The sequence below is a fragment of the Pteronotus mesoamericanus genome, unplaced genomic scaffold (assembly GCF_021234165.1).
Source record: "Pteronotus mesoamericanus isolate MK-2021 breed Mesoamerican mustached bat unplaced genomic scaffold, CSHL_Meso_final contig_74, whole genome shotgun sequence".
Lineage (NCBI taxonomy): Eukaryota > Metazoa > Chordata > Mammalia > Chiroptera > Mormoopidae > Pteronotus > Pteronotus mesoamericanus.
This window is the reverse complement of record NW_026555247.1, coordinates 33,848,914-33,860,616: the sequence shown is the minus strand read 5'-3', so window position 1 is coordinate 33,860,616 and position 11,703 is coordinate 33,848,914. Positions and strand designations below refer to the sequence as shown.

At 50.9% G+C, this 11,703-nt stretch overlaps 1 protein-coding gene across 1 annotated transcript in view; it reads right to left on the bottom strand.

Moving 5' to 3' along the window:
* Nucleotides 1-2,425: 2,425 nt before the first annotated feature.
* The window catches only part of LOC129078596 (O-acyltransferase like protein-like), a 44,733-nt gene continuing 35,455 nt past the window's right edge, over nt 2,426-11,703 (bottom strand). Inside the window, exons 11-16 of the mRNA XM_054583376.1 lie at nt 10,049-10,128; nt 7,020-7,133; nt 5,392-5,524; nt 4,722-4,908; nt 2,862-3,004; nt 2,426-2,571 (exon numbers count right to left, since the gene is read on the bottom strand). Coding sequence (XP_054439351.1) covers nt 2,437-2,571; nt 2,862-3,004; nt 4,722-4,908; nt 5,392-5,524; nt 7,020-7,133; nt 10,049-10,128 — 792 coding nt within the window. The 3' untranslated portion in view covers nt 2,426-2,436. The remainder of the gene's footprint in view (nt 2,572-2,861; nt 3,005-4,721; nt 4,909-5,391; nt 5,525-7,019; nt 7,134-10,048; nt 10,129-11,703) is intronic.

Sequence of the window (11,703 nt, the reverse complement as noted above, 5' to 3'; positions counted from 1 at the left end):
TCAAGCACGTACAAAAATAGAGAAAATAGTATAATGAGGTCCCATGAACTTAAAAATTTATCACTACATCACCAATCTCGTTCCTTCTATCCCACTTCCTCCTGCTGTTATTTAGAAGTAAATACCAGATTTTTTAAATCATTTTGTCCATAAATACTTCAATATGCCTCTTATAGTTAAGCACTCTTCTAAAACAATACATAAGCACAATGCCATTATCACATTAAAAAATTGCTAAGTCCCTTATATCATCGAACCCCCAGGCCGTGTTCAAACGTCTAACGGTCTCATAAATGTTATATGTCTTTTTACAGTTTGTTTCAGAGTCCAGGTAAGATCCCCACAGTCTATGAATCTCCAACTCTGTATCAAATTCTGCATTGAAACAAAATCTAGAGGAAAAGTGAACTTCTCTGTCCCCACTTTATGTTTTATGAAATTGTCATAATGAGGAGGGAACTTTTCTCCTTAGAAAAAGAACTTTCGAAGGCTCTACCAGTCATTGGGAAACTAGTTCCAGGGCCCCCGAGTCGGTAGCCTCCTACCTCGAAGCACTTGGCCACTTGAGTGCCCGCGATGCCGGCAGGCGAGCCCTTTCCCGCTGGGGGCCAGCTGGATCGCCCTGCTCCTCCTCCAAATGCCGCCGACCGGCAGGGTCTGCTCTGGGGCCTGCTTCAGCCTGCAGGGAGGTGGGGAGCCCGTGTGCCAGAGCGGGCACCAGGGGGCTCCCGGGGAACCCAGCGAACTTCGGGGTGCCCCTGAAACCCAACTTGGTGCTTCTTGTTACAGACCGAACAGCCAGGGTAGGACTTGTCTCCTCATTCAGGTCAAACGGCCAGCAGAAGAGACCAGGCCTCAGGGACATGTGTCTCGTTCCCCAAGGTTCACTGTCAATTGCTCTGCTGAAGGGTTTGAGGTTTGCAAATCCTTCAGCTCAGTGGTCTTCCTTGAATATCCAGTTGATGGCAGAGAGCATACACAGCTGGGGGCATCCCAGCTAAGAAGCTCCTGGTATCCCCATGATTATGAATGAATTTCTGAGTTATTAAATACACAAAGAGGGTTGTTATAAGCAATGTTAGACGTGGGAAGAGGGAAGGTTAGCGTGCGGTGACACACTCGGGAGAAGCCTGGGTTCTCCATCTGGCCTCAGGAGCCTCTCCCTGTCCCTAGGTCCCATCGCTAGAAGCCGAGGGGTCGGCACAGAAGCCACGTGCTAGGGTCTCCTCACTCTCTGTTGGGAGTTTCCGCTACGGGACTATATTAGTTTACAGGACTGCTGGAACAACCAACCACAGACTGGCTGGTTGAAAACAGCAGAAATACATCACCACACTATTCTGCCAGGTAGCAGTCCTCAGAGCCAAGGTGTCGGCAGGCCCATGTGCTCCTGGGCGGCTCCAGGGAGAGTCCTTCCCTGCTTCTTCTGTTCCTGACATTTGCAGCCACCCTTGCGGGCCCTTGGCTGGCACATGGCCATTTCTCCCTGGGTGTCTTCGTATCATCTTCCCTCTGTGCGTGTCTGTCTCTGGGTCCCGATTCCCCTTTTTAGGACACAAGTCATATTGGATTAGGGCCAGACACACACACCCCCGCCAATGGCCTCAGTTAACTTCATCGCCTTATCTCCAAGTAAAGCCACACCCTAATATACTAGGGGAATTAGGATTTTATATGTTTTTGTAAATCCTCACCCAAGGATATGTTTTTGCATGAGAGAAAAAGAGAAACATCGATCAGCTGCCTCCCATACATGCCCCAACCAGAGATCAAACCCACAACTTAGGTAGGTGCCCTGATCAGGAACCAAACACACAGCCTTTTGGTGTTTGGCACAATGTTCCAACAAGCTGAGCCACCTGGCCAGGGAAGAATTTCATATCTTTTGGGAGGAGATTCAATTTAACTCAGGGACAAAGTTGTAGAAACAATAATGTTTGGAAGACTTGTGCACATTAGTGAGTCACACCATCCTGAGGATACAAGAAAAAGTTACAAGTCTACAAAGGTATTATAATAACACAAAAACTATTAAGATGAGGAAAACTACACAGTGTGATTTTATTAAGAAAAACAAGCATTTTAACCCCAATTGCATTCAATTCATTGTATTTGATGTTTCCCTATGATCACTGATATAGAAAATAATATAAATACAGGATGAGGCCAAAGATACCCAGAATTTTTTCTTTTTTCTTTTTTTGCTAAGTACATCCAAGGGTAACTATTATGCTACTAAAAAGATTGTCATAGAACTCTTTTACATCGTAAACAGAACTCTTATAGATTAAACACAGAGAAGTTGTAGACTATAAACATTCACAACATCGGATTCACATGCGTTTTCAGGAACACAAGCATTAGTTACATACACGAGGCTGCCCCTGCTTTTGTCCTTCATCACCAATAAAGGGTCTTCTGTTCTTCGGGGTTTTACTAGACCGTCCCTGGCCCTGCGGGCATCAATCCCAGAAGGCACTGCTTCAGGTTCTGACACGGCTTCTCGATGAAGATCGTCAGGGCCAGCCCAGCAATGAAGGTCAGCAAGCAGTGTCCAGAGAAAAGGTAGAACTGGAGAGAAAGGGGGGCAGATCGCACACAATCTCACTGTCCAAGTCCTCTCGTGTTCGGATTGTAATGTCTGCTGTCCTGCCTGTATGAAATGCATCTGTAGACAAACCGCCCTAGCCATTAAAATTAAAATAAATAAAGCAAAGATACTATCCTGTGCTGCAGCCCTCCCTCCAATCAAACAAAGAACAGGTCCCAGCGAGGACAGCACCAGGCTTCAAACAAAGCCAACAGGCTGCTTTGCTGCCCGAAGAGAACAGCTGTGACACCACACAGAGATGCGGACTCACCATGTTCATGTCCGTGTAATGAATGAGCGTCTCCTGAAGTCCGTTGTAGAGGATGATGGCGATCGGGTGCACCAAGTAGCAAGCGTAGCTGATGCTGGCCAGGAAGCTCCAGACGCCGCAAGAGAGCAGCTGGCCCACCAGACCTGAAGGGAACAGGCATTGAGTCACCGAGCTGCAAGCCCCTCTGGGGCCTGTGAAGGTATCGTGTCCTCGCTGCACCCACTGGGTGCTGCCCCTACGTCTGTGGACTTCTTTTGGGGAGGTCTTCACTCATCATAATTTTTAAGACAATGCAAAAAAAAAAAAAAAAAAAAGGTCACACCCAACTTCCCATTGCGGGAAGATGAAAAAGTACAAGATGCTGATACTGAATTTGCAGTCAGCTGACTTTTAGTGTGGTTACAACCACTGAGTACAAAACGTTCTGCCTATAAAACAAGGTGCACCGTCCTTCCACTGGCCTGGGGCCTAGTTCAAGGTGCAGCCACACAAGCTGCTGAGCCTCGGCACGAGGCAGTTAAAATATCGCTGAGCCTCAGACCCTTCATCCAGTATTGGGCAGCTTGCTTTCAGTTAACTTCTAGGTCCCTTCAAAACAAATACTCTGTCATTTGGATCCTAAAGAATTCCTATTCCTTTAGAATGGGTCTATCTACTGTTAAAGTTTGATCCATGGCTGTCAGTGACAGGGCACCACAGAGAGGTTTTAACTGGAGGAGGAGCGAGGGCAACTCCTCAGAATATGACCCCAAACAGAACAAGACCAGCACAGTCGGCTTTGACGCCGGCCGCAGAGGATGGAGAAGGTGCTCCGAGCCATCGACATCCCTTTTTGCCCTGAGAGTCTCAGTCAAACACTTCTCCAGATGTTATTTTCTAGATATACTTTCCTAAAGGCCATCAAGTGGACCCACGTTTTCTCAAATGTATCTAACCCATCACCTCCCACTTACATCTCCTAATCAATCTTGACACCTTCAAAGAGTGTTGGAGACACAAACTTAGGACATCGGTTGCACCAGTAGCTGTGACAGGCTAATGCCAACACACACGGCAAAGACAAATGACGCAAAGGATGCCCAAGGGTGAAGCAAAGGGCTTGTCGGTCCCCTGGATGCACGGAGCCCTCATCCCCCCATGGACTGATGACTGGCAGTATTTACTCGCTCCTGTGGAACGATGAAACTACACATTTGCTTCATCCTCTGACTCAGCCGAAGTCCCTCCCCTCTAATCAGAACGTGCATGAGCCCCTTGCTCTCCCTCCAGCAGGACTTTCCATGTTAGAAGGGAGACTGTGCTGTTTGCCACCCCACCACGCACGGCCTGTGCCAGGCCAGGGGGATACTTGTTCATGTTCTGAGACCCATGACCCATGCTCGGGATCATGGTCACAGGTGGGAGCAGTGTTAGGGTGCAGTCACATGACCCGGGAAAATTCCTTTCTTCCCATGTAACCCCCCTTTTTGCTTGACTTCCTACATGTTGAGGACTGGGCTCAACAGGAACAGGCCGGAGGGGACCTTGGGGGCTGTGCAGTCTCACCCCGCAGAGGAGTAAACCGAGGCCAGCTGGGCGGGCGCCACCAGAACTCTGGTGTCCTGCGCGGGGTTTTTTCTCATGACCTTGCCTGTTACCTTCCAACTTCTAAACCAACTTCACTGGAGAGACCGCAAACTTTCCTTCCCGAACCTGCCCATGTGCACAACACAGTGTGAAAGTCTGAAACAGAGACTGTGGGGAGTTTTCCCCGAGGATATAGGCAAAGGGATGTTTTTGAGTCGTTCACCAGCGAATAGGAGCCCCTCTGTACACACTGTTTTCACACCTGTGACCGTTAAAGGCACACGAGCGTCGTACCTCCGTAGCCTTCATGACAGGCAAACACGACCCAGCCCACGGCCGCCGCCCACAGGGTCCGGTGCAGGGCCTGGTAGACAGCGACGGCAGCTGAACGGGCGCCCGGGGTGTCGTCCACTGCGTACGCCACAGCGACCACCGCGAACAGGGTGGCCAGGGCACAAATCCAGCCGAGCGCAGCCTGCACCTGCGGGCGGGAGAGGTGCCGCTCATGCCCGCTCGGCGGGGCGTATTCATGTCTGTACACTGACCTCTATGTTTTGTAACATTGCTGTCTCTCTAGGCGTCTAGTTACAAACCTCAACCAATACCCACATTTTTCTAAAATAGAAGGTTTGGGTTAGTGGCCATCTAACTAGAGGTAGACATCTTCATGGACACAGAGGAATCTGGGCCTTGATTGCGGAGGTGGTTACACAAATCTGCACACGTGCTCAAACTACACAGAGTTACCCACCCACACATAAGGGAGCACGCGTAACACTCGCGGATCTGAGAGCCGTGAATGGACCGATGGCATTTTCTGGATTGTGACCATGTACTGTAGTTATGTAACATGTGACCAGTGGGGAACCTGGGTCAAGGGGACACAAGACCTGTGCTGTCTTGTCCTTTGTCACGGCTCTTGAATTATTATTAAATGAAAATGAAATGGAATAAGAAATCTTACCTTGGTGTTGAGGATGTTTGCCTGGTGGTTTTGATGCATGTAAAGGCTCAGAAAGACACCCACGAGGAATGGCCCGAATCGGCAGTGGGGCTTAGTGTAGTACTCCAAGAAATACAGCACGGTTGCCTTTTCACTGAAAAACACAAGGAAATAAGACAAAAGGCTGTGTCTGACCTGGACAAGGGAAAGGGAGCCTCTTGGGTGGCTGGTGAGTCCATCAGCAAGCGCACAGTGGGATTTGGGGCAGCCTTGTTCATGTCCTCAGTCGCCGCCTTGCTGCAGGCCAGGGCTGGCTTGCTAAGGTTCCAGATCCCCTCAGGCCCCTCCACCCTGGATCCCAAGGAAATGTGACAGTTGTTTTTGGTGGCCGGTTTGTCAGGATGACTCAAGCAGTGTGGTTCTCAGATGTGAACTCCTTCTGAAAGAAGTAGATCTCTTCCTGGGAGCTTGTCCAGAGTTTGGTGGCCTGGGTCACACCCCAGTGATTCTACTGGTCTGAGATGGTGCTTTCTGGGGGGCATCGGTGGGAATTAAAAGCCCCATGGGGTTAAGCACCCAAGTTAAGTCTCATGTGCATCCAAAGTTAAGAACCACTGGGCAAGACAATAGCAAACCTCCTCTTGGTCACCTGGCCATGCCCACAGAGGCCAATGATGTGACAGAAGGGCATGATGCCCCCCGGGTTAAAAGGCCTAGGGTGTAGTCATTCATTCATTCATCCATCCCTCTCACTCACAAATACACATTGAGCACATCCTGTGCCAGGGGTGGTTCTGGGCTCTTGCACCAGGTGGTCAGCGAAGGCTGCTCTGAGAAGGTGACATTTGCACAGACAGCGGCAAGAAGTGAAGGAGCGGGCCCTGCCAAGATCTCGATTCCAAGGGGAAAACATTCTAGTGTGAGGGAGCAGCACGTGCAAAGGCCCTGAGGAGGGAGGGTGGCTAGACATTAAGGAGGCCAGGGTGGCTGGCCCAGGAACTGGCAAGACGGGGAGTGATGGATGCGGTCAGACAGGGGTTCTGCTCTGAGAGCAGTGGACGGCCATTGGGGGAATTTGAGCAGGTGACTGGCAGGACCTGATCTTTGTCTGCATCACTGACTGCTGCATTGAGAATAGATTAGCAGGTAAGTTGCATAGGTTTATCCTGTATAATACACAGGGTGGTTATAAGGAAGAATTGTTAGATATACCTCATCGGGGAGGCAAAACAGCATAGTGTGTGAGGTCCTAGGTTCAATTCACACCCACGCCACCTAGTAGCCCGTGACTGTGAAGGGGTAACCCCAGCTCCCTCACTTTCTGTCTCTCCATCCAACAACAGAGCCTCCCAGCAGCCGTTTGCCTCCAGAGGAGAAACACATACAGCCACGCGGGGGCGCTCCTTTCCTCTGAGAAGCATTTCAGTGGTCAGAGGACCCCCAGTGCAAATTGAAATGTTCAGAAGTTTGGAAACAAAAGTGCGGTCAACTTTCTCCTCGGGGCTGAGTCCTTCCCACCCAGTGTTTCCACAAGCCATTGTGCACGGTGCACACAGCCTGGCCTCCACTCCCCAGCGCTCCCTGGGAGGTCCTGGCCATTCTCGGGGCAGGCAAGGGACCGAGTGGGGCAGGCTGGGAAGCGCAGTTACCTGGCTTCTGATGGAGCTGCCACGGGAAGGTCATGAGCCAGTGTGAGCAAAGCAGTGGCAGTGAAGGATGCCAAGAACAGCACGGCCCCGAGGAGGACAAGGACATGTTTACTTCTGCAAAGAAGAGAGGACATTGACAAGAGCGCTCTTCAGTCTCCTTCACCGCAAAATTTGTGGCTGCAGAAGACTTGAAACCAAAGGCTAAGCCTGCCTTGGGGAGAGGCTGGCATGGCGGCAGCTGTGGCCGGGTGGGACAAGGACTGGGCTGGAGCTGGAGAAGCGGAGTTAGGCTTCAGACTTGACCATTGACTAGCTGCATGACCCTGGGCAGGACCTCGAACTTGAGTTTCCTATCCAGAACGGGATAGTAAAGGCATCCTCACCTGCCTCAACCGGAAGTTGACTGTACAGCTCAAAATAGGACCAGGCTTGGGAATGTCCCTTGTCACCTGTGAAGTGCCACGCAGACATAGTGGTGGTTGATTTAGGAGAGAAATGAACTGTCAGAGGCAGGGAGGGACACTGGGGGCACAGGCCCCCACCCCAGGCCCAGGCGCAGAGTCCGAGACAAATATCTGGGGGCAAGCAGTTCATGTGGGGAAGTGAGGGATGCGACCACGCAACAGGGAAGCAGGAAAATTCAGTGCAAGGATGAGCCATCAAGGCGGCCAATGCCCAAGTCTTCCAGAATGTTCTGCAGAGCCTCATGAAATACAGCTGAAAACCATCCTGGGGAGGCATGAAGGAGGGAAGCGTTTTTCTACTGTCTTCTATCCCTCGTGGGTGCAGGGTGACCGCATGCAAAGGAATTCCTGCACATGTTGGGGTGGTGCATGTGTAAGACAGCAAAGGTTTCTGAGGGGGTCCCAGCTGTAATATGTAGGGGGTTCTGGGGCAGGAAATGAGATTTAGGGACAGGGGCTCAGGGCGAGGCACTGTCTGGTTGTGCCGTCCTGGAATCCTGAGGGTTGGGACCACGAGGCCCTGCAGTGGAAATGTCACACACAGGTATAAGCCCCCCCGAGACACAGCCCCACCTGGATGGTGCCTTTGACAACCTGATCCCTCTGCTTGCAGTTGCGGTGGTTCTTCATGAGGAAGAGGTAAAGTACCGTTCCCTTATCACCACAGTGATCCCGGGAGAAAATGAGCTTCATCCAGAGTGCCAGTTCTAGTCTCGTGCTGATGCTTGGAATGGAGGTGGAGTCTTAGCCCAGTGGTGCTGTGATTGATTTCTCATGTCTGCAGCGAGTGTGGGCAGGGCAGGTATGGTAGCAATGCTGTATGTGTATTTACCATGCCTTCTGCCAGACCCTCTAGCGCCGTCCTTAAAAGACTGGCATTAAATGCTAGTTTATTCTCTAAAGAAAAAATAAAAGCCTACCTCTTATCCCTACCTTCATTTAAAAGCTCAATGTAGCTGCCTAGTCACACTCTTGGAGAATGCAGGCTTGTGGCTGAGGAAATGAAATCTGTCTTCCACAGCAGCTAAGAAAGATGGTGACCCAGGGTCATGTCTCCTCAGTCCAGAGAACATGCAAGCAGGTCAGGTGTGGCACAGGGAGGTACTAGGAACTGATTGTCCTAGCTGGCTGGTAAACCATCCCGACAGGCCATCTAATAGAAACCCACAGTCGCCCAGGCAAACCTTTGTCTAGCTCTTTGGGGCCTGTGAGCCCAATCTGCCGCACCTCTCAGGAGTCACTAGCCAACTACCACCACCCCTAAACTAACAGTCCCTGGTAGAGGCTGTCGGGGCTGGACTGTGTTTCCCCAAATTCTAACCCCAGTGCCTCAGAATGTGACTTTATTTGGAGGCAGGGTCTTTAAAGAGGTAATTGAGGTGAAATGAGGTCACTGGGATGGGCCCTAATCCAAAAAGGAAATGCTTATGCCATTCACTGTTAGTAAGAAAGATACTAACGTGTATATGCAGAATCTTTTCATGCAGAAAAAGCTGTGCAGAAAAAGGTCAGAAGGATAAACATCAAAATATTGACAGTGCATTCATGTCTCCTTGAGGGAGGAAATGGGTCTGGGGTGATTGTGTTCCCCTCTCTTCATCCTTATGTTTTTTGTTGTTCTTCCTGGGGGGGGGGGCGTGACCTCACCCAAGGACACTTCATTGCTTTTTAGAGAGAGATGAAGAGAGAAAGACAAACAGCGATGCGAGAAAGAAGCATCAATTGATTACCTCCCACACGGGTCCAGACCCCGGACTAAACCCGCAACCTAGGCACGTGCCCTGACCGGGAATCGAACCCCAAGCTTTCAGTTACAGGATGACGCTCCAACCAACTGAGCCACACTGGCCAGGGCCATCCTAATGGTTTTTAATGTTTTTTCCAATGCTCGTAAATTTGACAAAAGAGAAAAATAAATATTTTAAAATATGGCATGGATAATGCACACACTGTCAGTTTCTCCATGAATTATTGAGGCCTTATTTTAGAACTTTCCTAAAACTAACAAAAATTCAGGTGATAAATCTCCAACATGGAGAAGCAGGTATACTGATGGATTGCTTGGGGCGCTGTAAATTACTTCACTCTTTCCGGAGAGCAATCTCACAATATGTCACAAAATTGTTCCTACCCTTTGACCTAGTAAATCCACTTGCATATATGTCCCCAAGGAAATAACTAAGAGAAAGAGCAGTGTGTTCCAAGACATTGCGGTGCCATTCGTAATCATGAAAAATTGGAAGCAATCTGGATGCCCAATCATCAAAATAGTGGTTAATCCTGAAACTGACAAGTATGCAGGTCACTAGGGGGAAATGTTTATCAGAACAATTCCATGGGGAACACGCTGATCATAACTCTGCAAGAACACAGACTGGTTTGCGAGGGACAAAGATGGGAGGAGGAGGCCGAAGAAGATAAACAGTGGAGGGTTTTGTGTCCCAAACTCTTCTGAGAAGTTCGTCGCCTCCATGTTCAAAGCGGCTCTCCCCAGAGCTGGAGCGCTCGCTTAGAGTTTTGTGGGAAAGGGTACACAAGGAGAAGACGTGCCCCAATAAGACTCACTTTCTGTGGACGAAGATCCACACCGGTGTCGTGAGGTGGAAGTGAAAGTCATTGGCAAGGTACCACGTCCAGCCGTTGCACTGAAAAGAGAGCAAAGGTGACCTCTCTCCATCCCTGACCGGGATGCCTGTCACTGTCCTCCCCGCCGGGACGGGGAAAGGGCCTCGGCAGGCCAGCAGGGGGATTTCCACGGGAAGAGAAGGGAGTTTTGAGTCAGAGATACCTCACATACCTGACCTTATCTAATCTTTGTAACAAGCCTGGATGCTAGGCTCCCGTTTCCACCACAGAAATTCATTTTTCTCTTTTGTTTAAAACAAAACAAAACAAAACAAAAAACAATAATAGCTAATCTCCGAGGACAGTTGTGGAACTAAACTCTATCATGTTACACAAATGCAAGGGTTAATTCTTGTCATGGGGTGGTTGGAGTCAGCAGGGTCGCTGCCGTTCTCACCTCCTGCCTTGCCGCCCCCCAACACCCCTGCTCTAGAAGAGGATGCGCCCCTTTAGAATGGAGGTCTAGCTCCAGGCGAGTTACGTGGGAAACCCAGCGTTCCCGCGCATGACTGACATGAGGCCACCTGGCCCAAGCCGCATCATTCCACGGGCTGTGTCCATGGGTGTGCGAAAGGAGGCAGCTACCTGTCTTTCTCCTTCAACGTGGAAGTGCCTGGGGGCGATCTTCCCCGGGCTTCAGCGATAAAAGGCACCTTGGCCTCCCCACCCACCCCCTCCATCCAAGGGAGACCAGATTTGCCCGACAGAAGTGACAGCTTGCCTTGTCCCAGGGGGAGACAAGTTCCAGGGTAGGGAAATGTGTGAGGACTCAGACATGACAGCCCTCGCCCCTCTGCTTCCGAGGATCTAAGGTGAGCTTGACCTCAGAGAGGTGACACAGCCCAAGCTGGTCTGCATCCTCCATGGGGCCGTGTCACAGGCGTAGGCCCAGCGGAAGGCAGTGAGATGGTGACACATGCCCTGTCAGAGCTGCCAGGCACTTGCACGCGGAAGGCAGCGTCTCGTCGGCAAGCAATTGCGTGCGCCGTTAGCCTCACCGCAGTGCTCCTCTCTTCGGCTGCTCGTGCAAGGCGCATGCAAAGTCGGGGACATGATGCAGTGACAGCTCTCTCACTTGCATTGGCTCCAGGATCAGCACGAGGAAATTAGGGCATTAGGGAGCAGCCAAGACCAGTGTATGCAAATGTTGTTGCTCTGTCAGATCTGGCTTGAAATGGAATAGAACCCATTATGGCAAGGGCGCAGCGCAATGTTCCATCCTATTACAGGCTCTCTGTGTGGAGGTGAAGAATCTCTCCTTCTCCTGGGGCACTGTGGGCTGGGACAGGAACAGTGATGCAGCAGGGCCAGCTGCGCTCAGGACACGCACCCAGATGGCTGGCCTCTCCATGCCCAGGCCCCTGCTTCCTCCTCCGCTTTCCCAGCCACTGCCCCTGCCAAGCCTGGTATAGTGGCCGCCCCTCCATCACAAGAGACTAGCCTCCCTGCCCGCAGCCCACCTGCCTGCAGCATCACTGGTACTCCAGGGAACATGCCAGGAGAAAGGGGACCAGGTGCCTCCGGCTGGCCCTTGGGAAGTTCACGGAACCGTGTGACATGAGACACCGCCTTTGCGCCCATCTGCCCTTCGCAGC